Source organism: Phyllopteryx taeniolatus, chromosome 15 (assembly GCF_024500385.1).
Source record: "Phyllopteryx taeniolatus isolate TA_2022b chromosome 15, UOR_Ptae_1.2, whole genome shotgun sequence".
In the NCBI taxonomy this organism is placed as follows: domain Eukaryota; kingdom Metazoa; phylum Chordata; class Actinopteri; order Syngnathiformes; family Syngnathidae; genus Phyllopteryx; species Phyllopteryx taeniolatus.
Window position 1 is genome coordinate 20,450,872 of NC_084516.1, and position 27,858 is coordinate 20,478,729.

General features: G+C 45.3%; 1 protein-coding gene across 1 annotated transcript in view; it reads left to right on the plus strand.

Annotated features, from left to right (window-relative positions):
• niban2a (niban apoptosis regulator 2a) overlaps positions 1-27,661 on the plus strand; it is a 56,667-nt gene extending 29,006 nt beyond the window's left edge. The window contains exons 6-14 of the mRNA XM_061747762.1: positions 6,380-6,495; positions 10,585-10,689; positions 10,765-10,927; positions 18,831-19,018; positions 19,098-19,253; positions 20,608-20,721; positions 20,866-20,973; positions 21,652-21,763; positions 25,668-27,661. Coding sequence (XP_061603746.1) covers positions 6,380-6,495; positions 10,585-10,689; positions 10,765-10,927; positions 18,831-19,018; positions 19,098-19,253; positions 20,608-20,721; positions 20,866-20,973; positions 21,652-21,763; positions 25,668-26,488 — 1,883 coding nt within the window. The 3' untranslated portion in view covers positions 26,489-27,661. The remainder of the gene's footprint in view (positions 1-6,379; positions 6,496-10,584; positions 10,690-10,764; positions 10,928-18,830; positions 19,019-19,097; positions 19,254-20,607; positions 20,722-20,865; positions 20,974-21,651; positions 21,764-25,667) is intronic.
• Positions 27,662-27,858: the final 197 nt, after the last annotated feature.

Sequence of the window (27,858 nt, forward strand, 5' to 3'; positions counted from 1 at the left end):
TTGCGCTGTTGTTCGAGCTTTCGCACGGCAACGACACTGACTCGAACCTGGCGTGTTTGATGGAGAACTTGCCCAGCTGTTCATTTGGGATACAGAAAATGAGGACTTTGATGGATTTGTGCATGAGGATTGATCAACAAAATAACTTGAGTATATTGTTAAATACTTCAATAAAGTACAACCGAACACAGTTTTGCTCCCGCTGCCTTTTGAAAAACATTGTTGTCTACCGTATGTTTGAAGCTAGCGTATGTTTTACCATGCCTGCGGCCAATTATGCGGTGCGCCTTGTGTATGTATGTGTTCAATACAGAAACAGACCCCGCGACTGAGACTGCGCCTTTTCATACGCTGCGCCCTATGGCCGTGAAAATACGGTACCCTGGCAGAATTTGTAAGATGTATAGCATTCAAAGAAAGCATATATTGTATTTATGCTAGCACAATTAGCACAATTTGGCTGGGGTAGGAATAATTTTCAGTTTAAATACATATATACGGTAATCAGGGTTTGTCTGAAAGCATCCCAAACGAGCCTGTGGAATTTTCCTTATGCCATATAGATGCAGAGTGAGGGTGTCAAAAGTGTAGAAGAACAAGTAGTGGATACATTTTGGTCATAAAACAAAACCAGCCCCTGCCTGCATCCAGGCTTATTCAGCCTTTTACTTCTCAACACGGCTTGTTTGGGCATGTTCAGCTAGTCCCTGTTGTACATTCCATCAGCGAGGCTGAGCTTCAAGAACGTGTCATAAGGAACGGAGGCTGTTTTGGTGTTTTGGTGTTTTACTATGGCCATGGCATGCAGAGGTTAATTGTATCAGTGTGAATTGATGACAGTCATGCCATTGGCCTGTGTTGACACGCCCAGTCTCACCTCTGTCATGTTGGCACCGCATTTTGAGGAAACCAAGAACAGGCAAAGAGTTTTCCTGGGTTTCATAAAATGGATTTGCGGTCAGGACCTCTGCCCTATGTGAAGTTCATCGAATGTACTCAAAACACTGGCATGTATACACTTATACGACAATATGCACAGTCACGTTACCCTTCAAAAACTGGCTAGGTATGCTGGAATCAACCTGTTTTTATTCTAGGAAGTTCTAAAAGAATATTCACCTTGTCAGAATGTTGAACATGTTAACATACAGTACACTCACGCTCCTTAATGATTCAATCTTGACAGGGAGTTTGCATCGAAGTAAAATGTCCCTTCTGCTGGGACATCAGCTGCAGTTGCACAGTACCTAAAGAGTTCACGTAGAAACATTGCAATCCATGAATGAGTCCACAGTTCACTTACTTTGCCAACAGAAATGTTCAAATTGCAAAATGTGACAATGTAATAAAGAGACACATGCCAGGAAGAAAGAACGCAAAATGTCCGCCATTGATGTTGCTCTATAGTTAATGTTTTGTGCAGTCTTGCTGACATTTTGTCACACTGCACGAGTGTGTCTGATGGGAAGCGCACACTGTATGGAGCCACGACTTGACCTGCAGAGATTGTACAGTATGTTCCAGCCGGTGACGTTCCACGGAGGGCATCCAAATCATTGCCAACTCTCAGGCGGAAAACTCAACAAGGAAAAGACATACAAGCCCAATTCCAATGAAGTTGGGACGTTGTGTTAACCCTAAATCAAAACAGAATACAATCATTTGCAAATCATGTTCAACCTATATTTCATTGAATACACTACAAAAACAAGATTTAATGTTCAAACTGATAAACGTGATTATTTTTAGCAAATAATCATGAACTTAGAATTTGATGGCTGCAACACGTTCCAACAAAGCTGGCACAGGTGGCAAAAAAGACGGAGAAAGTTGAGGAATGCTCATCAAACACCTGTTTGGAACAGGCTCATTGGGAACAGGTGGGTGCCATGATTGGGTATAAGCAAGCAAATATGGGGCGAGGTTCACCTCTTTGTGAACAAGTGCGTGAGAAAATAGTCCAACAGTTTAAGGACAATGTTGCTTCTGTGGGCCCGAGCTCATCTAAGATGGACTGATGCAAAGTGGAAAAATGTTCTGTGGTCCGACGAGTCCACATTTCAAATTGTTTTTGGAAATTGTGGACGTCGTGTCCTCCGGGCCAAAGAGGAAAAGAACCATCCGGACTGTTATGGACGCAAAGTTCAAAAGCCAGCATCTGTGATGGTACGGGGCCGTGTTAGTGCCAATGGCGTGGGTAACTTACACATCTGCGAAGGCACCATTCATGCTGAAAGGTACATACAGGTTTTGGAGAAACATATGCTGCCATCCAAGCAATGTCTTTTTCATGGACGCCCCTGCTTATTTCAGCAAGACAATGCCAAACCACATTCTGCACGTGTTACAACAGCGTGGCTTCGTGGTAAAAGAGTGAGTGCAGGTACTAGACTGGCCTGCCTGCAGTCCAGACCTGTCTCCCTTTGAAAATGTGTGTCGCATTATGAAGCGTACATCAAGCATGAATGGGAAAGAATTCCACCTTCAAAGCTTCAACAATGAGTGTCCTCAGTTCCCGAACGTTTATTGTTCAAAGAAAAGGTGATGTAACACAGTGGTAAACATGAGCCTGTCCCATCTTTTTTGGAATGTGTTGCAGCCATCAAATTCTAAGTTAAGGATTATTTGCTAAAAACAATCAAGTTTATCAATTTGAACATTCAATCTTGTCTTTGTAGTGTATTCAATTATATATAGGTTGAACATGATTTGCAAATCATTGTATTCTGTTTTGATGTATGTTTAACACAAAATCCCAACTTCATTGGAATTGGGGTCGTATATAAAAAGAAACAAACACCCCCAGGACATGATTTGTGAAAAAGGTTTATTGACTCTGCACAAAGGGAGCATGGTCAAAATTTGCAAAATATCGTCCTCACGCTGTCGTAGCTGTCTGAAAAATTCTCTGGAACAAAAGCCAATCATACCATCGTCATACAACCATTCCAAGCTAAGTTTCACTTCTTTTTCCTCCGTACAATGCATGACAAATGATGCAACTTGAAATCTGACCCATTTCAAAAGTCAATTGTTTCATTTGCTCAGTGTACGTAAGCCTATATGTTCTTCACAGGCAATCAGGTTTTCCCAGTCTAATCCTTGCCCATGAGCTATAGTCAAATAGATCTCTTGTAAAGCATATGTGGCAAAAGGCTTGCATGCAGTTTATGGTCATTCACAGGCCGTTGTCATCTCAGTTGTCACGTGCAATGCTAGCAATACATTCTGGACACGAGCAGCTTTCCCAAAGGTAGCGGTGATCATACATGATACACGATAGTACATCCTTCATCGGGAATCAACGGATAGCAGCGGACTACATGGTCAAGTCAAAAAAGAAAAACTGTTCACGCAGGGCAATTGCAAGCTTAATACAAAAACCAGTTGGCCTGTTAATGAGTTAAAAATAACTTATACACCAGAGCGCTTAATAGCGTTCCCAAAACTAGAAGGACTTGCAACATGCCCCGGTAATTATTTCTGTGAAACAATGACCTCGTCGCTCAGAAAGCTGGAGTCTGATTGGTCAACCTGTCACTATGAATGTGCGCCACCGAATGAACCAACTGCAGCCAGTATCCTGCTGAAAAGGAACTTGACGAGCTGAGCTAAACGTGTGCCTTTCTGGTATAATAGCAGGGAGCACAACAATTCGACTGAACTCCTTATCCTGCGATACATAACAGTGAAGTATTTGGCTGTGTGACTTGTCCTTGTGACTGTAAAATGCATGAGCTGAGTTTGTTGCTAACTCTAGAAAAAAAGTGATCTCATTTCAAATCCGCACTTATGTGACTAGTACAGTGTATTAAAAGACGTCATTTGTTGTTATGTCGCATTGCCTTTTTCACCTTGAACGGTGACCTCTCTGAGGCCGACATAGAATAGTTGGGTGTCCACTCTGATGCGCCACGGTCTCATATTTGTAGTTGGAGGCTGCTGTGAGCTCCCACGGGCCTCCAGAACATCATCAATCGCGGCCAAGTCTCCTCCCCCTGCTGCTACTTGAACGTAGTCGCTTTCCTTGTGCCCTTATACACAGATTTCAGAATAGGAGTGTGGATAGCGTGACCAGAGGCTACAAAAACAATCATGTACAGTATATGGATAAAGAATGCCGCTTCTCAACTAGACATGCACAAACTTGTTGGTAAAGAAAAAGCCACAATAGTCAATGAAAAAAGTGACAAAAGAAAAACATAGTGGAAATGAATGAAAATCAGACATTTCAACAAAATAATTTAACGAAACAGGCTTGAATTGATTGTCAACTAGATACATTTCGATAAGGCCATTGCAGAATGATGGCTTTGAAGGGCTGGGAAAATGTCGCTGAACATCCCACCAAATAAGAGTGCGTGCAGTAAGCCCGCCCGGCAAGTTGGGAAATACCTCAAAGTATATGCCGTGGTAAGTGCTACCATATGTTCTATTCGTACACGGTGCACTCAGACACTGCAGAGGAACTGTAGTGTAATCACTGTATTCTAGCGATTCAAACTGCTCGGGAGGTTAGGGACCCAAAAAAGTCAAAGTCAAAGTAGATGTAAACAGAGGTCTCCTGTCAGTAACGGGGAAAAGGTGCAATACTACATTAGCAAACACAATTATTAACCAAAACAAACAAGATCACATTTGCATTTGTCCCTAGCGGCCTGTTGAAACAATCCAACATTCAATAAAACTCCATAGAGCCTTTGAGCTGAAACAGGTGTGACCTGCACTGGGTGTCGTTTTTATAGAACTCGCGAGGTATGAGCAACGCAGACATTTCTCATCGGCTTTGATCTTGCCTCCCTCACTTTGTCACAAAGCAATTATTTCGACTTTCACAGGTCATTGGAGCTCCCTATTTCCTGAAGGTAAAAATGAAACTTTCAAAGTTGCTGCTTCAGCTTTGCCCACCCAAGTCGGGTAAAGCATGTTTCCAAGTGCACTTGGTGTGTGTCTTGTTGGGGTGGACCTTTTTGTGGGACATAATACCTCTCCCCATGCTCACGCATCTTTTGAAAAGATCACTTGAGTACACTAACGGACAGAGGAAAACAACACTGACATCAAAGCTTTCCCTGGTATGGAAGAGTGAAAACCTGCCGTTTGATTCTTCCAAACGTAGCATCTACATGTCATCTTTGCCCAAGAACATCTTCCACTGGCCCCTTTCACCCGTCGCTGCAACGTTACCGGGGAGGGGCAGCTTCCTGTCGGCCTCACCCTGCCCCCTCCTCCCAACAATTCCTTACTCACTTCCTGACTTTGTCAGCCGCCTCTGACTCACGGATCTGGAATCACGACATTCCCGCGTTCTTAGTTTGAAGTGACAAAGGAACAAATTGGAACAAATGCCACAATTTGGGATCTACTTTGTATATCCTACATTTCTAAATATATCTGTTCTTACACGATGAAATGTAAATACAGTATTAAAGTTGCAATAGTAAAGCACAGTATGTTTAGTCCCGGCAAAATAGCTTGATTTACTAGCACTAGTAAACATTTCAGAGTGGGCTGAAGCATACACTTTCATTGTTCTTTTTGTGTCTTAACCAAATGTAACTAATGTTATTTGAAGAGAATCATTTCTTATGAGGGCCAACTAATAATTACAAAGTTATTATCAGTACCTATAATGGCTGTATAAAAAGGCTCTTTCCCCCCCCCCCCCCCCCCCACTGCAGCCAGTTCAATCTCATCACATCAACATAATCACCACATGACAATAACTTCCTAAAAACACACAGAACTTGCTGTCTTAGCGCAGCTCCTATGTTCCTCTCAGTTGTAACCATGTGAATTCTGTCCACAAAGAACAAATCTTCCTCTTTTGAGGAGTATGACAGACATTTAGTTGTGTGACACTCCAGTATCAGCTGCTAGATTTGTTCTCAAGACGCAAAGGTTCCTCTTTGTCATCACTTATGGAAACTTCTGATTCTATAAATGGCCAGATGCTGAATGCAATTTATGTCCTGTGTACATGTCTCACACCATGTACTGTGGATGTAAAAGGTCTGCGCACCCCAGTTCAAATGCCAGATTTTTGGGGTATAAAAATAATCAGACTAAGATGAAAAATGTCAACACTTTTTCCACCATTAATTTGACCTATAACTTTGACAACTCAATTGAAAAAAATAAAGAAAAATAAACTGGTGCCTTGGACAAGGTGGAAGGAATTAGGACTATTTCTAAAGAGCTGTCAGTGTTAGCCCAAAACCTTCAGGCTAATGCTAGACAGCAAAGATGCCAGGAAAAATGTAGTTGATATCACAAAAAGCTAGTATTAGGAGTTCTATTAAACGGAATCCTATTAAGCATATTGCTCCCAAGATGCTTTTATCTCGTCAGCAACTAATGGCTTCCCTATCACACTCAGCTCTGCCAGAAGACTGCACTGTTCAGACGCCAGCCTTCACTGACACTGTGAGACTTCATCGACAGGGCAAAGGAGACTATGGGACCTGGGACATGATGTGCGGAACTCCTCCACAGGTTGGATGACTTTGATTCAGGGTGCATGTTAACTTTGCGCTTGCGTGGTTTTCTCTGTTAACGCCGGCTTCCTCCTACAGTCCCCAAAATATGTACAGTACCAGTTGATGTTTGACAGCCGAATGTTAGGTTCACTGAAGAGGAAATAGCTGTACGTGCGAACGCTTGTCTGTCTCGATGCGCCGCCCTCGACTGGTGATCGCTGATCAGTCCAGGGTTTGCCCCACTCTGATAGGTCTCAACGAGGCAAATGCAATGATGGATTACATCGATTTGACAGCAGAGTGAAACTTTGAAAGAAACTCGTCAGCATGCCCTTGGACTGTGTGTCCGTATTGCAACACACGTTTCACTCTAGCGCCTGTCGTCTTCTTACTGAAGTAAAATGTCCTTAAAACAACAAAATAGGAATTCAATATAACATGTAAATAAAATGATGAATTCTTCCATTTTTAGCTCATTTCGGGCGTGTTCATGCTGAATGCTATTCCTAAAACAAGTCTTTGTCCCTGTTCTTGTTTGCTTGACCTCAAATGACAGTTGAAATGATCAATACAAAGGCAGAATTCCTGTCCAAAGAAAGAAAAAAACAAAAACCAGGCCTTTTCTGCATCATGTGCACACAGACTGCAGAGACCTTCAGACAAGAATGCATTAACACATAAATGTAGGCGAGAGTGTCAGAAACACCAGTCATCCTCCACCCCTGTGCATTAACAGCATGCAAAAGGTCTCGCGCGCGCACACACACACACTGCTGAGTGGGTCTCTCCTTTGAATGAGCCCCTTTCAGCTTTCTAGAAGAGCTCCTGAATAATTCTGTGTTTATTGCCGTCACCTTTCCCTCGCTTAGTGCCTGTTCTGTGGCTCTATGGAATGCTTGTTATCTACTTGCTGGTGCTGATAGACTGTAAATGTTTCGTAAAGATTACATTTGAGTGTCCTACCAAACGTTTCTTGCCAGACTCAAATGCATATATAATCTTCCTGCGAGATGAGATATTCATTTGGAATATATTTTTCAATTCAGGAAAAACTACAACCTGAATCCAAAATGTTCAATTAATTGCACTGTTTCCATTTTCATTCTGACAGTATTTATACGGTACTCTTAGCACACTTAAGAGCTTTCGGTGTGACGAAAAAAAAGAGAAATATCGACGAGGTATGCTGGAGCTCGACATGACTCGTGTAGAATAAAAAGAGAAAAAAAGAGACGTCCCCTCGGGAATGTATTGGAATTTGACTGGGCAAACATTCGTGCTGAGTGAATATTGTCCACGTTGATTAGTCCCAGCAGGATACTGTATTGATCGAGAAGGAGTGAGCGCACGGGGTCAGCATAAGGTGGTCATATATAGCGGGTACGGAAAGTACTCAGACCCCCTTACATTTTTCACTCTTTGTTACATTGCATCCATTTGCTAAAATCATTGACCGTACGAAAAGGCGCAGTCTCAGTTGCGGGCTCGATTTCTGTATTGAACACATACATACATACATACGGCGCACCGTATGATTGGGCGCAGGCCTGGTAAAACATACGCTAGCTTCAAACATACGGTAGCATGCAAAACTCAGTTCGGTTGTACTTTATTGAAGTATTTAACAAGGTACTCATGTTATTTTTTGGAGCAATCCTCATCCACAAATCCATCAAAGTCCTCCTCATCGTTCTGTATCCGAAATGAACAGCTGGGCAAGTTCTCCATCGAACACGCCGGCTTCCCTCTCGTCATTGCCCGAGTCAGTCTGGTTGCCGGGGGGCTGTTCGGCAATGATGCCGGATTTTGCGAAAGCTCGAACAACAGCGCAAGCAGACACGTTAGCCCAAGCATCCACAATCCATTCACAAATTGTGGCGCTGCCTCCTAGTCTTAGTTAAGATGCGTTCGCCATCTGTCATCCATGGCTCCCACGCCGCTCGCAGCTTCACTTTGAGCGAGCGCCCTGTTTCCACCGATGTCCAGCGGTCGGAGTTCCTTGGTCAAGCCTCCCGGAATGACGGCAAGCTCCGAGTTATTGCACTCAGTCGAACGGTGACGGTAGAGACGCTTCTCCCGGCTGTTCTTTGCTTATTAATCCATTGCTCGAGTTGGTCTTCCGACTCGGGCCACCTCGCCTTGTTTCCGCAGAAACTCAGCTTCGTCTTCTTGACTTTGCGAAACCTGTTTTCCTGCTTCCTCCACTTGCGAACCACGGATTCGTCGAACTTGAATTCTCTCGCGGCTGCTCGAGTCCCATGTTCCTTCGTGTAACTGACAGCTTGCAGTTTCAACTGTGCTTCGTAAGCGTTTCTCTTCGTAGGTGCCATTTTCGGGGGTTCTTAGCCAAACCGATGTTGTTTTGCACAATGCACATAGCGCCGCTATATACCTACTCAGGGCATGCCTTTAGCGTCCTCTGTCACACGCACCCTTCCCCCTTTACGTCCGCATGCTGTCCTCACTCACGTCAGCATTTCCTCTATATAAGCAGCGTGTTGGCAGGAAATGCTCCCAGCCATTCATTAGGAAAGCCACACAACTGTCTATATAAGACCTTGCAGCTCACAGTGCATGGTTAGGGTTAGGGTCAAACCCAATTGAGCATCTCTGGAGAGACCTGAAAATGGCTGTCCCCCAACGTTCACCATCCAACCTGACAGAACTGGAGAGGCTCTACAAGGAGGAATGGCAGAGGATCCCCAAATCCAGGTGTGCAAAACTGGTTGCATCATTCCCAAAAAGACTCATGGCTGTTTGAGCTCCAAAGGGTGCTTCTACTCAATACTGAGCAAAGGGTCTGAGTGATATTTCATCCATCCATTTTCTGAGCCGCTTCTCCTCACTAGGGTGGCGGGCGTGCCGGAGCCTATCCCAGCTGTCATCGGGCAGAAGGCGGGGTCCGCCCTGAACCGGTTGCCAGCCAATCGCAGGGCACATACAAACAAACAACCATTCGCACTCACAGTCACGCCTACGGGCAATTTAGAGTCTCCAATGAATGCATGTTTTTTTTGGGGATGCGGGAGGAAAGCGGAGTGCCCGGAGAAAAGCCACGCAGGCACGACGGGGAGAACATGCAAACTCCACACAGGATTGAACCCGGGTCCTCAGAACTGTGAGGCTGACGCTCTAACCGGTCGCCCACCGTGCCGCCATGATATTTCAGTTTTTTTTTTGTCAATATGGCGTGCTGTGTGTACATTGAGGGGAAAATGAAGGTAAATGATTTTAGCAAATGGCTGCAATATAACAAAGAGTAAAAAATGTCAGGGTGTCTGAATACTTTCTGTACCCACTGTACATAAGCCACAATTATACGTTGTCCACCATTCGCTTTGAGCTATATAACCTCATTACTTGCCAAAGTTGTAGATCAATATATTGAAGCATAATTCAGGTACGCACCAAGCACTTTTCACTTTATCACTGCATCTTTTCACGTTTACTTTGGTGGTTCTTTGTGTGGAGGGAGATTTAATAACAGTCCCCCACCCCACACAGAAACACACACAGACACGAGACGAATCACCCCGAGAGCAAATTAAAAACAAGACTGGGCTTACCTTCGACCTTAGAAATTTGAACTGCAACTAATAATGAGTCCGCTTATTTAGCCAACATCACTTAAAGGTCCCGTTTTTTTGCCCAACCAACTTTCTCTCTTGTATTCGGGATGTAATATTCTCTCTATGGCGCTTCAGTAAACATGTGAAATACGAATTAAAATCGTCCGCATATTCCTGAGTTGCAGGCGTTTTCTGCCGAGAGAGGCCTTGAATTTCTCAAGCTAATCTACGTCACAAGCAAAGATCTCCGCCTTCCCTTTTCGCGGCTGAGCCAGCGCTGTCAACGTAACAAACACGTGGGCTCTCACAAGTGGGTCTAATACACGGAGGCAACCGATCAGAGGAGAGGGGGCGGTCTCCGCCAAATATGGACTAAGCGGATACAAAACGGGGTCAAAGAGAAGTAGCTCTCAGAGGGGCCTTTTCTGGACAAAACCAAGGTGTTTTCTTGAAATGAATTAGGTCACTCATGGAGGTGTTTAAGAACCAAAATATGCAACCTTTAACATACTGTAAATGTTTGTCTGTGTGTCCAGATTCTGGCAAATCTAGCGATGGAGAGTCTCCATCCTGAACTGAGAAACGCCATCGGTCCTCGTCTGAAAGGAAAGATGCAGCAGAGGCAGAGGGATTGGATGTTTGTGAGTTTCCATGAGCTTGCGCGAGCACATTGGAATAGTGAGAATAACGCTTATAATAGTTGATGTTTTTTGTAGATATCTGATGCCGTGTACAGGCAAGTCTTGGCCCAGACCACCAGTCAGTATGATTCTCTTCTTGTAACCTGTGAGGATCACAAGGTTCAGCTGGATACCAGGCTGAGAACCGACATGGACCAGGTCATCGCATCGAAAGAACATGTCAGCAGCAGGATTCGAGGTAACCCAATTCCTCCAAAATCAGTTGTCAAACTTCAAGTTTGTTTTAAAAAAAAAAAAAAAAAAAAAAAAAAAAGCCATGCAATTATTTAGCAACTGATTTCTTAAGAAGCTTGAAGATCGGGTCTTCAATTGGCCAAAACATCTCGATTATTTTAAGAGGTTTGATTACAGTACAGCCACTTGAAATGACTGCGGTTGCATAGCCTGCCAAGAAATACTTGAGCATGTTATCACCTTGAATTTGGCCTTTGGCATTTGCTATTTAAGTTCATTTATAACAGTGGTTAACATATTTTTTTACAGTTGTATGGCAGTTCCTGTTAAAATGTTAGTGAAATCATTGACTGTACAGTTTAAAAAAAAAAAAAAAAAGGTTTTATGATGGCCACCAAATTTGATCAATTTACAGAATATCCTAAAACATTTCAACATCACAACATATAGCTTTACCGGCATCTCAGAATGGATTGTGTTGATCTCAGAGGCTCCACTGTCTTTGTCAGTCAATCAATCTTTATTTATATAGCACTTGTCATACATGCAAGGCAACCCAAAGTTCTTCCCATAAATTAAAATCAACCCCCAAAGCACTTGTCCACATGGGCACAGACATGCGCACACACACACATACAGGTAGAAAAACTAACATGAAATATACACGCTCACATCCGAGTAAAAACAGCACACCTACAGTAAATGGCCTAAGAAACCTGACGCTGGGCACAAAGGATCCAGGTGCGCCAGCGCCATCTCAAGGAGCCCTCTGCACCTCCGCACGGCTCCAATAGGCCGTGGCTACGGACCCCCATTTGATCAGATTAGCTTGTAATTTAGGTTGACATTCTGTCCAGTTACACCTCTTATGTCCATCATTTCTAACTATTAATGTTAGTTTTGTTTCAGTTGCAATGACGCTTTGTACAAGATGTTGACTACGCTTGCTGTCACTGAAATTCTGACTAGTTAGAATCTACTGCAGATATTCTTGAATTCAATTGAGTTCTTTAGATACTTTCTTATTCTTGAAAGAAAAAAATACGTTTACCTTTGCAATACTAACTTATGCTAGCGGAGTGACATTGAATCTACTTTGAATTAGCAACTTGCTCGATCAAATACATTTCAAACTAATCCATTTTCTATTTTGGTGGTACCGCATAGTAGTAGGCGCTTATTTTTATGAGGTATGGTAGCGTACACCGTATGTGTAATGTCTGCAGCTGATGTCCTAGACAAATTTCCCCAAGGGCTCCATAAAAGTTGATCCTGATCCTGAAATAATCTGCTCAAGACACGTGTAATGGCAGTGTCTTGACATAAACGTCAAAACAACATACTAGCAGAAAGCTAGGAATCACTGTGTTGTGTAACATGATCTGCCCAGACTCCAGTGCATACTTCATAGTCTGTCTTGTGTGCATATTATTGCGATGAGGCGGTGGTTTTATTGCATCAGTGATTCAAAGCATCGTGCCATGCCCAGTCTGCAGACGGTACAATCACACGCACTGCGGGGAAACCACTTTTGCTTTTATTCCCACCACAAATTTAGCAGCATTGATAGTGACATTGTTGTGTGTCACAAGAAAAGCTGTATGTGACTTCCACCTTAGCAGACTTTACAAGGTAGGTGTGGGCGAGCTAGCTTGTTCACCAATAGTCCAGAGGGGTTGAAGGCTCACACTTATTTAAAATGAATAAGTAGCGGGCGTGTGTGTGTGTGTGTGTATACAGCGGCTGAAATCAGTATTTAATCAGCACGTATATTTCCAAAGGCGCTATTGACTTGAAATTGTCAACAGATGTTGGGAGCAACCCAAGTAACCCGTACATACAAAGAAAGTCGAACAAATAAGATCAGAAATGAAGTTGTGTGTAATAATGTGAAAAGACACAGGGAAAAAGTGTTGAACACGCCAGCTGTTGTTTATTTAATACTTTGTACAAAAGCCTTAGTTTGCAATGACAGGTTCAAGACGCCTCCTCTATGGAGAAACTAGTCCATAAGTTTAGGACATTACCTACATGAACATGGATTATCCAGGGAAGAACTCATTCCAGTGCATTTTCGAATGAAGGTGCACATCAAGGAATGCATTTCAAAAAAGTTTTGAGGTTACAGTGGCGGCACGGTGAGACACCGGTTAGCAACGTCTGCCTCACAGTTCCGAGGACCCGGGTTCAAATCCGGGCTGGTCCGTGTGGAGTTTGCATGTTCTCCCCGTGCCTGCGTGGCTTTTCTCCGGGCACTCCGCTTTCCTCCCACATCCCAAAAACGTGCGTGCTAGGTTCATTGAAGACTCTAAATTGCCCGTAGGCGTGACTGTGAGCGCGAATGCTTGTTTGTTTCTGTGTGCCCTGCGATTGGCTGACGACGGGTTCAGGTTGTACCCCGGCTCTCGCCCAGAGTCAGCTGGGATTGACTCCAGCATGCCCGCGACCCACGTGAGGAGAAGCGGCACAGAAGATGAATGAATGAGCTTACAATCTGCATGGAATAGGAACAAGCGGGGAAAGAATGACGAGACTCAGTGGGTGGAGCTGTGATGACGAGAGCTTTGTGTGTCACACTTTTTAATATCGATGGCCGAAACAGCCTCTCTTCAACTTTTTTTTTTTTGGTTGGATAGAATGAATAGGAGCATCCTTCCCTGATGTCGTCACCCAAAGGGAAATCTGCCAATCAGAAAATCCTGCCGTTTCAGTCATCAAATGTGCTTTACTGCCACGACAGGCCTGGAGTGGAACAGTGCAGGCTGCGAGTCACAAGTTTTCCATCAAATGAGTCAGACAGGCATTATTTATTCTTATTGTTTGGTCTTTGCTGAGTGTCATTCTAAATGGTTTCTATATGCCTACCATATCAGCTATTCTATTTAAGACACATTTTTAGTTAATGCATATATTAGTCACCAGTTGAGTAGAACACGACCCTTGAGTCGTACAAGGTTTCCGTGAGAGACACACAATGGGGAATACTTATTCAACACTGCTGCAGAGGGTCATTTTTGTTCAGATGCACAAAAAAAGAGTTCACTCGCTTTGTTTTACACCATCAACTCCTATGTGCAGTGAACCTGTCAAAACCTGTTCATCTTCAATACTGGGACAATAATCCCTTTATTGTCCTAATTTCAATTTGAATTCTGCTGTGTGTTGATGTTGCGTGAATTACACACAGAACACTCTTGTTTAAACATTAATTTGGCATTGGTTGCTCACGCTTTGTCCAGTTGAGGGGGAGTGGAATGAGTGCATTCCATCAGCTGCACGTTATGCGTAGTGGTTAGATGTGCTTTGGAGATAGAAGAAGATTCACAACTATGTCCATGTTATATTACAGATTGCATTCAATCGAAGTTGGAACATTGGTCCCCCCATAGTGTTAAAGGCCACACAGACGTACGAACCAATTCACTTCCACGCCTTTGAGCAAGCCACGAAACTCAACTGCTTAGGGGTGTGTGTCCCTGAAGAGAGGCATTCATTTGAAATGAAATGTATGACCCTTTCCAAAAAGTTAGAATATCATGGAACAGTTTATTTATTTCCAGAATTCCATCTTCAATACTGGGTTGGGAATCCCTTTGCTTTAAATCACTGCCTCGATGCGCCGTTGCATTGAGGCAATCAGGATGCGGCATTGCTTGGGTTTATGGAAGCCCAGATTTCCTTGATGCTTGCTGTCAGTTTTTGGGGCTGGTGCCGCTCATTTTCCTCTTGATAATACCCCATAGATTCTCAATGGGGTTTAGATCCGGCGAGTTGGCTGGCCAGTCAAGCACTGTGATGGCATGGGCATCAAACCAGGTTTTGGTGCTTCTTGCGGTATGGGCAGGGGCCAGGGCCAGGGCCAGGTCCTGCTGGAAGATGAAATCTGCATCTCCATACAGATCCTCACCAGAAGGAATAATGAAGTCCTCTAAAACATTCTGGTAGACTGTTGCGGTGACCTTAGATTTAAGAAAGCAGTTTACCAACACCTGCACTGGACATTGCACCCCAAATCATGACTGACTGTGGATATTTTACACTGGACCTTGGGTCAAGCAGCTTGGGTACTGTTCTTCACCCGTCTTCCTCCAAACCCTTGGACCTTGATTCCCAAATGAAAGGCACACTTTATTTAATGTCATTGGAATAGAGGACCTCGGACCACTGGCCAATAGTCCAGTCCTTCTTCTCCTCGGCCCAGTTGAGACTCTTCCTATGTTGGCCCAAGTGCAGAAGTGGCTTGACCCGAAAAACCCCACAGCCCATCTCCCGGATGCGTCTGAATGGTGTGGTTTTTGAAGCTGTGACTCCTGCCTCATTCCACCCTTTCTGGATCTCTGCTAGATTCTTGAATGTTGTTTGTGTTTGATAGTCCGCTGAATCCCACGGTCATCTCTTTTGCTGGTGCATCTTCTCCTGCCACATTTTGTCCTTCCACTAGACTTTCCATTGATATGCTTGGACACAGCACTCTGTGAACAGCCAGGCTCCTGAGCTATGAAGTTTTGTGGCTTACCCATCCTATGGAGGGTATCAATTATGGTCTTCTGGACAGTTTTCAAGTCTGCAGAACCCAACTGAAACAATTGAACCAAACTGAAGCGATTTAATGACACCTGGGGAAACCTGTGCTGGTGCTTTAAGTTTAGTAGATGAAAAGTGTGTGACACTCATTTTAAAACATTTATGGCCTGCAAAATTTTGGCTGATTTTGTCGTAGTATTCTAATTTTTTGAATATCAAAAAGTCAAGTCAAAGAAGAAGAAGAGGTGGAAAGCGGGTTCTTCGGCAGAAAGACAAGAGGAAAGCACAGAGCCTAGAACTGAATGTGGGCACTTTGAATGTTGGGACTATGACAGGAAAATCTCGGGAGTTGGTTGACATGATGATTAGGAGAAAGGTTGATATATTGTGTGTCCAGGAGACCAGGTGGAAAGGCAGTAAGGCTAGATGTTTAGGGGCAGGGTTTAAATTATTTTACTATGGTGTAGCTGGGAAGAGAAATGGAGTCGGGGTTATCTTAAAAGAAGAGTTGGCCAAGAATGTCTTGGAGGTGAAAAGAGTATCAGATCGAGCGATGAGGCTGAAATTTGAAATTGAGGGTGTTATGTATCATGTGATTAGTGGCTATGCCCCACAGGTAGGATGGGACCTAGAGGTGAAAGAGAAATTCTGGAAGGAGCTAGACGAAGTAGTTCTGAGCATCCCAGACAGAGAGAGAGTCGTAATTGGTGCAGATTGTAATGGACATGTTGGTGAAGGAAATGGGGGTGATGAAGAAGTGATGGGTAAGTACGGCATCCAGGAAAGGAACTTGGAGGGACAGATGGTGGTAGACTTTGCAACAAGGATGCAAATGGCTGTAGTGAACACTTTTTTCCAGAAGAGGCACGAACATAGGGTGACCTACAAGAGCGGAGGTAGAAGCACGCAGGTGGATTACATCTTGTGCAGACGATGTCATCTGAAGGAGGTTACCGACTGTAAGGTAGTGGTAGGGGGGAGTGTGGCTAGACAGCATAGGATGGTGGTGTGTAAGATGACTCTGGTGGTTGGGAGGAAGATTAGGAAGACAAAGGCAGAGCAGAGAACCATGTGGTGGAAGCTGAGAAAGGGATAGTGTTGTGCGGCTTTTCGGGAAGAGGTGAGACAGGCTCTCGGTGGACGGGAGGAGCTTTCAGAAGACTGGACCGCTGCAGCCAAGGTGATCAGAGAGGCAGGCAGGAGAGTAATTGGTGTATCTTCTGGCAGGAAAGGAGAGAAGGAGACTTAGTGGTGGAACCTCACAGTACAGGAAATCATACAAGGAAAAAGGTTAGCTAAGAAGAAGTGGGACACTGAGAGGACCGAGGGGAGGCGAAATGAATACATTGAGATGCGACACAGGGCAAAGGTAGAGGTGGCAAAGGCCAAACAAGAGGCATATGATGACATGTATGGCAGGTTGGACACTAAAGAAGGAGAAAAGGATCTATACAGGCTGGCCAGACAGAGGGATAGAGATGGGAAGGATGTGCAGCAGGTTAGGGTGATTAAGGATAGAGATGGAAATATGTTGACTGGTGCCGGCAGTGTGCTAGCTAGATGGAAAGAATACTTCGAGGACTTGATGAATGAGGAAAATGAGAGAGAAGGAAGAGTAGAAGAGGCAAGTGTGTTGGACCAGGAAGTGGCAATGATTAGTAAGGGGGACGTTAGATAGCCATTAAAGAGGATGAAAAATGGAAAGGCAGTTGGTCCTGATGACATTCCTGTGGAGGTATGGAGGCATGTAGGAGAGGTGGCTGTGGAGTTTTTGACCAGCTTGTTCAGTAGAATTCTAGTGCGTGAGAAGATGCCTGAGGAATGGAGGAAAAGTGTACTGGTGCCCATTTTTAAGAACAAAGGTGATGTGCAGAGCTGTGGCAACTATAGAGGAATAAAGTTGATGAGCCACACAATGAAGTTATGGGAAAGAGTAGTGGAGGCTAGACTCAGGACAGAAGTGAGTATTTGTGAGCAACAGTATGGTTTCATGCCTAGAAAGAGTACCACAGATGCATTATTTGCCTTGAGGATGTTGATGTAAAAATACAGAAAAGGTCAGAAGGAGCTACATTGTGTCTTTGTAGATCTAGAGAAAGCCTATGACAGAGTATCCAGAGAAGAACTGTGGTACTGCATGCGGAAGCCTGGAGTGGCAGAGAAGTATGTTGGAATAATACAGGACATGTATGAGGGCAGCAGAACAGCAGTGAGGTGTGCTGGAGGTGTGACAGACGCATTTAAGGTGGAGGTGGGACTGCATCAGGGATCAGCCCTGAGCCCCTTCCTGTTTGCAGTGGTGATGGATAGGCTGACAGATGAGGTTAGACTGGAATCCCCGTGGACCATGATGTTTGCAGAAGACATTGTGATCTGCAGTGAAAGCAGGGAGCAGGTGGAGGAACAGTTAGAAAGATGGAGGCAAGCACTGGAATGAAGATTAGCCGAAGTAAAATAGAATATAGGTGCATGAATGAGAGGGGTGGTGGGGGTAGAGTGAGGCTACAGGGAGAAGAGATAGCAAGGGTGGAGGACTTGAAATACTTGGGGTCAACCGTCCAGAGCAATGGTGAGTGTGGTCGGGAAGTGAAGAAACGGGTCCAAGCAGGTTGGAACGGGTGGAGGAAGGTCTCAGGTGTGTTATGTGACAGAGGAGTCTCTGCTAGGATGAAGGGCAAAGTTTATAAAACAGTGGTGAGGCCAGCCATGATGGACGGATTAGAGACAGTGGCACTGAAGAGACAACCGGAAGCAGAGTTGGAGGTGGCGGAAATGAAGATGTTGAGGTTCGCTCTCGGAGTGACCAGGTTGGATAAAATTAGAAATGAGCTCATCAGAGGGAGAGCCAAGGTTCGATGTTTTTGAGACAAAGTTAGAGAGAGCAGACTTGGATGGTTTGGACACGTCCAGAGGAGAAATAGTGAGTATATTGGTAGAAGGATGATGAGGATGGAGCTGCCAGGCAAGAGAGCGAGAGGAAGAGCAAAGAGAAGGTTGATGGATGTCGTGAGGGAAGAAGACATGATGGCAGTTGGTGTTGGAGAGGAGGATGCAGAAGATAGGCTGACATGGAAAAGGATGACGCGCTGTGGCGACCCCTCAAGGGACAAGCCCAAAGGAAAAGAAGATGATCATTTTTTTGAATTTCTGATTTCACAGGTTTTATGAGCTGGAAGCCCAAATTATGTAAACATAAACAAATGAATACCTACTAATTGTTTAAATGTTGGGCCCTGAATCAATAATCTATGAAAGTTCAACATTTTTAATGGATTTACGGAAATAAATGAACTTTTCCATGATATTCTAATATTTTGGAAAGGCTCTGTATCTTATCAAATGATGTTTACATGTTTTCCTCTACTTGACACCACTATGTGCAGCCCTGGTGTTACCCAAAGCTGAATCTCTCCTGAAGACGAGTGTCCAACCTTACATCAGCTCCATCTTAGAGGCCCTGATGGAGCCCACCAGCCGAGGTTTCGCTGAGGTCAGGGACGTTTTCTTCAGGGAGGTGGTGGACATCAGCAAGAACCTGTTAAATGGAGGAGGCAAAGAAAAACTGGGAGAGGTAAGTCATATTTTACACATTTTTGACACATGTTGTACCACCTTGCACCTTGTCATGCTGTGTCTATATTTCCCCTCAGCATATGGAGAAGCTCTCCATGCTCGCCTTCCACCCTGTCAAAATGAAGAGTTGCTATGAAAACGTGGAGGAGCTAAACCTGGAGGGACTACAGCAAAGGTTCGACGTCTCCAGCCTCTCTGTGTTTGTAAGCAGGGCTCAGATCCTCATGAGGGAGGTGAGAATTGCCTTTCTGTATGGAATGTTCACATTGTCATTAGAGTCCATGCAGCGTCAGTGTGGCTGAGAGCAAACCTGCTGTTGGCGAAAACAAACTATTTCGCAGTTGCCTGTTCGTGATGTCATGGTTCAGCATGACATTTTAACCCACTTTAAGACTACGACTACCTGTGCTTTAGTTTAGGCTTTACACGATCAGGATTTTTGGGGCCGATCAGCGAGTTTAAAATCCAAGATCACAAGATGGACGAATGTGTCTATTTAAATGACCTGTTCATTTACTGTATATACTTGTGTACTTCATTGCTCAAAAATTATATTTACAATAAATAATGTATCTTTGTTGCTCTATTTATGCCAGTGAGGCATAGTGACAGACTTCTATTAGATGGCAGGAAGTCAATGCACTAATTAATGCATCCACTTTTTGTGACATTTTTGTTTGTTGGTGTGCCGTGAGATTTTTCCATTGTAAAATATGTTCCTTGGCTCAAGGTTGGAAATCACTGCTCTAGTCAGATCGTGGATTCGAATCAGTCAAGTCAAACTAACATTACAACATGACAGAAATAAGGGGTGCTAACTTACTGTAATGAAATGACTTCATCTACACCGAAACTTTAGAGCATGATTTGACAGAACAGCGCCATGTTTACGTCCAACCGTTCGTGCTACCACTAGCTTGCTAGGCTACATAACGTTTTGTTGCCCGCTTGTGAGCCGTATCGTATTAAAAGTACGTGAACGTACCTCAAGCAACCCTTAAACGAACGTCCTCTCCTGACCTGAGCCACAAACACGTTTTCCCCCATTTTGTCCTTATAATATAGTCGGCTCGCTCCACTGTTGTCGTCGTCTCCACGGTAACGAGTGTGTCCGATCACATTTGAGTTGACAAGATGAAAGCCCGATGATCGTAAAAAACGGGATGCGGTGGTATCGGGATACAAGATTCTATTGCAGTAGTCTGACAGTGCAATCGTGAAAGAGTAAATTTGTCTTCACGTTTGATCCGGGCATTACGTGTTGTCTGTTCCACACCACCGACATGTTTTTTTTTTTTTTTTTTAAATAACTTTATTGGCTGTCAAATATTTCCAATACTACATCAAAAGACACGCCACAAGGCTAAAAATAAACTAGCTTTTGGATTCAAATATGCTGTGCACGCGGTGACGCGGAGTAAATGTCTTTTGCGGAGTCGATCAATGACGTCATTGATCGGATCGGCGAATTATGACATTAAAAGCGATCAGCATAAAATGCTAAATATCGGCCGATACCGATGAGCCCGATAAAATCGGTGTAAAGTCTACTTTATTGATTGATTGATTTTATTTTTGTCTTGATAGGAAATGGATAATGCAGTACACACCTTTGAACAGCTGCTGCAGCAGTCTTTGGCTGCGCAGGGAGAAAATGACATGTGCAAAACCATCCAAGGTTGCCAGGACAGGGTTCTCAAGGTAACCCGGAAAGTTCAATCCAGACATTGTACAGTTAACAGATCATTTTTTGAAAGATGCACAGTAATATTGATTTGCTTTTGAAATAAAAGGTTGTCAGAGCAGTCAGTAATGGCTCTCTGTGTTCCCGGTCTGTCCCTCCAGAAGTATGATTACGACAGTAGCACAGTACGCAAGAAGTTCTTCAGAGAGGCTCTGCTGCAGATCATAATCCCCTACATGCTGCAGCAGCTCGCACCATCTTGCTCACCCGTAAGTAGCACCCTAATACAATGTATTTTTGCAATAGGTAGTCTTAACATTTTGCTTGTTTTTACTAAATTCTATTATCAAGAGTATTGTGACTTCTTCACTGTTAAATCGGTCAAGTCGAGCCAATTGTATTTCACAACTGTAATGATGAATCGTGAATTCACGACAACTGTTAATGGTATTGCTACGACGAAAATATCTATATCAGATCTAATAGTCAAATGGGCATCTACTATGAGGAAAGAGAATGAAAAGAAAGAAAGACGGAAAGAGATGTGCGACCAACATGTGCTGGCGTGAATCGGTCCATGGGGACCACTCCTCTAGTAAATTGATAAGGCACTACAATCGGTGCTTCACCATTTAGTGCTTTATAGGTGAGGAAAAGTGTTTTTTAATGAAATACAACATTTTACAGGAAGCCAGTTCATTGAAGATAGCACTGCAACAGTAGTCGATTCAAGTTTACCTTTCTAATGAGGATTTTATTGTGGTGCACATTCCTGGACCTCGACTGTGCAGAGCAGGTTGATCAACCAATCAGTTTGGCTGAGTTAAGCAAAAAAACTTGGATGCAGGCCGATAGACAATAAGATTAAAACATCATCAGATTCACATGAACATTTTTTGAAAGTTGCTGCTACTAAATAGATGAATCTGTGTCCACTTCCTTCCTAGGAGTTGCCACGTTTTAAAGAACTCATCTTCGAGGATTTTTCCCAGTTCCTTCTTGTGGAAAATATGTTTGAGGAAGTGGTGCTGCAGTCTGTCATCAAGGACATAATGATGGGTAACAATTAAGAAAGATGATGACGGAGAAAATTGAATTTTTAGTGGTGGTTAGGAAAATCATCAGATGACTTTCTGGATTTACACTGCATGTTCAAGTGCCCAGTTCCGTCCATCCATCCATCCATCCATCCATTCTCTACCGCTTATCCGGGTCGCGTCGCGGGGGCAGTAGCTTCAGCAGGGACGCCCAGACTTCCCTCTCCCCAGCCACTTCATCCAGCTCTTCCGGGGGGATCCTGAGGCGTTCCCAGGCCAGCCGAAGGATGTAGTCTCTCCAGCGTGTCCTGGGTCGTCCCCGGGGTCTCCTCCCGGTGGGACGTGCCCGGAACACCTCACCGGGGAGGCATCTGAATCAGATGCCCCAGCCACCTCATCTGGCTCCTCTCAATGCGGAGGAGCAGCGGCTCTACTCTGAGATCCTCCTGGATGACCGAGCTTCTCACCCTATCTCTAAGGGAGAGCCCGGACACCCTGCGGAGGAAACTCATTTTGGCCGCTTGTATCCGGGATCTTGTTCTTTCGGTCACGACCCACAGCTCATGACCATAGGTGAGGAACGTAGATCGACCGGTAAATTGAGAGCTTCGCCTTTCGGCTTAGCTCTTTCTTTACCACAACGGGCCGATACAAAGTCCGCATCACTGCAGACGCTGCACCGATCCGCCTGTCGATCTCCCGTTCCATTCTTCCCTCACTCGTGAACAAGACCCCAAGATACTTGAATTCCTCCACTTGGGGCAGGATCTCATCCCCGACCTGGAGATGGCATGCCACCCTTTTCCGACTGAGGACCATGGTCTCAGATTTGGAGGTGCTGATTCTCATCCCAGCCGCTTCACACTCGGCTGCGAACTGCTCCAATGAGAGTTGGAGGTCACGGCTTGATGAGGCCAACAGAACCACATCATCTGCAAAAAGCAGAGATGCAATACTGAGGCCACCAAACCGGACCCCCTCCACCCCTCAGCTGCGCCTAGAAATTCTGTCCATAAAAGTTCTGAACAGAATCGGCGACAAAGGGCAACCCTCACCGGGAACGAGTCCGACTTACTGCCGGATATGCGGACCAAACTCTGACTCCGGTCGTACAGGGACCGAACAGCCCGTATCAGGGGGTTCGGTACCCCATACTCCCGAAGCACTCTCCACAGGACTCCCCGAGGGACACGGTCGAACGCCTTCTCCAAGTCCACAAAACACATGTAGACTGGTTGGGCGAACTCCCATGCACCCTCGAGGACCCTGCCGAGGGTGTAGAGCTGGTCCACTGTTCCACGGCCAGGACGAAAACCACACTGCTCCTCCTGAATCTGAGATTCGACTTCCCGACGGACCCTCCTCTCCAGTACCCCTGAATAGACCTTACCAGGGAGGCTGAGCAGTGTGATCCCCCTGTAGTTGGAACACACCCTCCGGTCCCCCTTCTTAAAAAGGGGGACCACCACCCCAGTCTGCCAATCCAGAGGCACTGTCCCCGATGTCCACGCGATGTTGCAGAGGCGTGTCAACCAGGACAGCCCCACAACATCCAGAGCCTTTAGGAACTCCGGGCGAATCTCATCCACCCCCGGGGCCTTGCCACCGAGGAGCTTTTTAACCACCTCTGTGACCTCAACCCCAGAGATAGGAGAGCCCGCCTCAGAGAACCCAGACTCTGCTTCCCCATGGGAAGGCGTGTCGGTGGAATTGAGGAGGTCTTCGAAGTATTCTCCCCACCGACTCACAACGTCCCGAGTCGAGGTCAGCAGCGCCCCATCCCCACTATACACAGTGTTGGTGGTGCACTGCTTTCCTCTCCTGAGACGTCGGATGGTGGACCAGAATTTCCTCGAAGCCGTCCGGAAGTCTTTCTCCATGGCCTCACCGAACTCCTCCCATGCCCGAGTTTTTGCTTCAGCGACCACCAGAGCTGCATTCCGCTTGGCCAGCCGGTACCCATCAGCTGCCTCAGGAGTCCCACAGGCCAAAAAGGCCCGATAGGACTCCTTCTTCAGCTTGACGGCATCGGGGATTGCCGCCACGACAGGCACCGACCACCTTACGGCCGCAGCTCTGGTCGGCCACCTCAGCAATGGAGGCGCGGAACATGGTCCACTCGGACTCGATGTCTCCCGCCTCCTCCGGAACATGAGCAAAGTTCTGTCTGAGGTGGGAGTTGAAACTCCTTCTGACAGGGGATTCTGCCAGACGTTCCCAGCAGACCCTCACAATACGTTTGCGCCTGCCACGTCGGACCGGCATCTTCCCCCATCATCGGAGCCAACTCACCACCAGGTGGTGATCAGTTGACAGCTCCGCCCCTCTCTTCACCCGAGTGTCCAAGACATGCGGCCGCAAGTCCGATCACACGACCACAAAGTCGATCATCGAACTGCGACCTAGGGTGTCCTGGTGCCAAGTGCACGTGTGGACACCCTTTTGCTTGAACATGGTGTTGGTTATGGACAATCCGTGACGAGCACAGAAGTCCAATAACAGAACACCGCTCGGGTTCTGATCGGGGGGGCCGTTCCTCCCAATGGCGCCCTTCCAGGTCTCACTGTCATTGCCCGCGTGAGCATTGAAGTCCCTCAACAGAACAATGGAGTCCCCAGCGGGAGCGCTCTCCAGCACCCCCTCCAAGGACTCCAAAAAGGCTGGGTACTCTGAACTGCTGTTTGGTGCATAGGCACAAACAACAGTCAGGACCCGTCCCCCCACCCGAAGGCGGAGGGAGGCTACCCTCTCGTCCACCGGGGTGAACCCCAACGTACAGGCGCCGAGCCGGGGGGCAATAAGTATACCCACACCTGCTCGGCGCCTCTCACCATGGGCAACTCCAGAGTGGAAGAGAGTCCAACCCCTCTCGAGAGGACTGGTACCAGAGCCCAAGGTGTGTGTGGAGGCGAGTCCGACTATATCGAGTCGGAACTTCTCGACCTCAGACACCAGCTCGGGCTCCTTCCCTGCCAGAGAGGTGACAGTCCACGTCCCTAGAGTCAGCTTCTGTAGCCGGGGATCGGATCGCCAAGGTCCCCGCCCAGCTCACACTGCACCCGACCCCTATGGCCCCTCCCACAGGTGGTGAGCCCATGGGAAGGGGGACCCACGTTACCCTTTCGGGCTGTGCCCGGCCGGGCCCCATGGGTGCAGGCCCGGCCACCAGGCGCTCGCCTTCGAGCCCCACCACCAGGCCTGGCTCCAGTGGGGGGGCCCCGGTGGCCCGCGTCCGGGCAAGGGAAAACGAAGTCCATTGTTTGTCGTCATCATTAGGGGTCTTTGAGCCGTGCTTTGTCTGGTCCCTCACCTAGGACCTCTTTGCCATGGGTGACCCTGCCAGGGGCATAAAGCCCCAGACAACTTAGCTCCTAGGATCACTGGGACACACAAACCCCTCCACCACGACAAGGTGACGGCTCAAGGAGGGGTGCCCAGTTCCGATGCGTTATTTATTTTATATACATTTCACATGTGACACATTTACAAAATATGACTGTTACGGTCACTGAAAACATGAAACAACAGAACTCAAATAGCATGTGAACAACTACACAAGTGTCCGCACTTATTTACAGTATGTTAAACGTTAAATATTACGCCAGTACGTTGCTGGCCGCAGTCCGCTATTATTTTTAGAATTGAATGATGGATACATCACACATTTAATTTACCATATTTTATGATCAATGTTTTTGCCGTAGTTTAGATTTACATAGGGTGTTTTGTTTGTATCTCACTAATATGGGTAGTTGACATTGACAGTTATGCGATACATATCAGATTTTTCTCCCCACTTGAAAGAGGCCCGATTCCCATCCATGGATATCCAGGTTTATGTGCTCTTTTTCTGTTTTTCTGAATTGTAAATGCAGCCTTCGAGACATGTCATGAATGTTGTTTATTTGTTTGTTTCCTGTGTCTAGCTGTGAAGGAGGCTGCTGTCCAGAGGAGGCACAATCTCTACAGAGACAGCATTGTTATGACCAACAGTGACCCCAACCTCCACTTGCTTGGTGAAAATCCTCCAGTAAACTGGGGCACCAAATTTAGCAACAGTGAACCAGAGGGTTCTCCCAGTGGTAGTGGCGATGGTGACGGAGGATCCGGAAATAGACGCAAGCAAGTCGTGTCCATGATCCAGCTCGATGAAGTTCCGCTGCCCTATGAGTCCTGTTTGGAAGTTCCAGGGGTGGAACTCATCCCTGAAGAGGATGCCGTGGCGTCCGATGACGGCGAGGAGCAGGCTGAGGCCGATCTATGCGAGGAGCCCAGATCTCCAGATAGTGTGGAGGCAATCCGAGATTTGATCAATCCAGTGATGGAAGTGGTACTACCAGAAGAGAGTAAGAGCGACGTGACCAACGGGACAGTGCCAACATTGAGCACCATGACACTGGAGGAGGTGAGCCACGTCACCACTTTTGTGGAGGATGTCCCCGTAAAATCTCCACAAGAAAATAGATCGCCACGGTCAATCCTTCAGCAGCTAGGAGGAAACAAGAAACCGGAAGCTGATAAGGATGAAGCAGATATTAAGGATGCTATTGAGGAAATCGATTTAGCAGTAAAGGAAGGTGACGGCGAACAAACTGCTGAGGTTTGTGCAGCAAAATGTGATTCGTCACCACAGCCACCAGTGGCTACAGACTCCACCCCACATGAGGAACCTCAGCCTGTCAAAAAGAGCCTGCAAGGTGAGGACAATATAATTGACCCTGTAGAAGTGGAAGTGGTTTTAGCATAGGAAGACTGCCGTCTGAAACACTCACTCTGGGAGAGATGGAAGCGTGCTGCATATGGACTTCCATTGTATTGTTTCCTTGTTGATGTTGCACACCTCAAGACCAATTATCTTCTCCTCTCCTTGGGATCTCTGAGATAGTTTCTTGGGGAGAGGTTTTGATGGATACGGTTTAATAATCGCCACGGAAGCTTCTTTCATATGTTGTGTATGACACTGAATGCGCACCATATGTAATAAGAATCTGGACCCTGCTGAAACCGTACCAGCACAAAAAATACCATTGCGGTCAAATGGAACATACGCTCAAATCTTGACGATAAGCGACGTTGGCCCATTTTGCAATAACGTGTTTACAGTAATCTGTCGGACCTGACAGCAGGGGGTGCTATAGTATAATCCTTCGTATGTGTATTCAAATGCGTGTTTTAACTGCAACTTTCAAATCATAATCTATTTTTCTAAGTGTGTTTGTATTGATAATGCAGTCTCTACCTAATGTGTGTTTTAACCAATTTGCTTTCATAGGTATTGGCTTCATTTATGGGAGTTTTAAAACCTATGATCACCATAGACTACATATTGTGATCATGAACATTATTGGCTTGCTTATATTTCTCCATCTTCTTAAGCACATTTTCCCATTTCATTCATTGGGCTCCAATGTTCAATTTGCTCAACTCAAATTGGCATTGTGAACCATAGATGTTCAGATTTTGTACCTATTCATCACTTCGAGTTTGGGAAGAATAACCAAATGAGTCACAAATTGCAAATTAGTCACTGGAGAAAAACATGTATATAAAATATAGAGAGAGGAAATTGGAAACACGATTGGTGTATACACTTCTTAAAATTACAGTGCAGGACATTTATAAAGTATGTGATCCATTTAATCTTAAATGCTGAGAAGAGAGTTGCAAATCCTTCTCTCTTTTTCAATCGCTTTTGCTTTATTGTAAACCATGTCACCCATTGCATATTGGCACGCTTGTCTCAACAACTATGTTGCAAGCTTTTTGATCCTTAAACTACAATGCTTTCAATTGAGGGACACTCACACATCTTATTTATTTTATCTGTGTAGTTGTGATTTAGAAAAGCACAACTCTTCTTTCTGTCATCTTGAAGTATGTACAAACATTTATTGGTCAATAAAGTATTTCCTGAACCATGCTTTATTTCTGTTATAAAGACATTCATTGATTAATAAAGTTGCAACCCCAATTCCGATGAAGTTGGGACGTTGTGTTAAACATAAATAAATAAAAACAGTATACAACGATTTGCAAATCATGTTCAACACATTTAATTGAATACACTACAAAGACAAGATATTTCATGTTCAAACTGATAAACTATTGTTTTTAGCA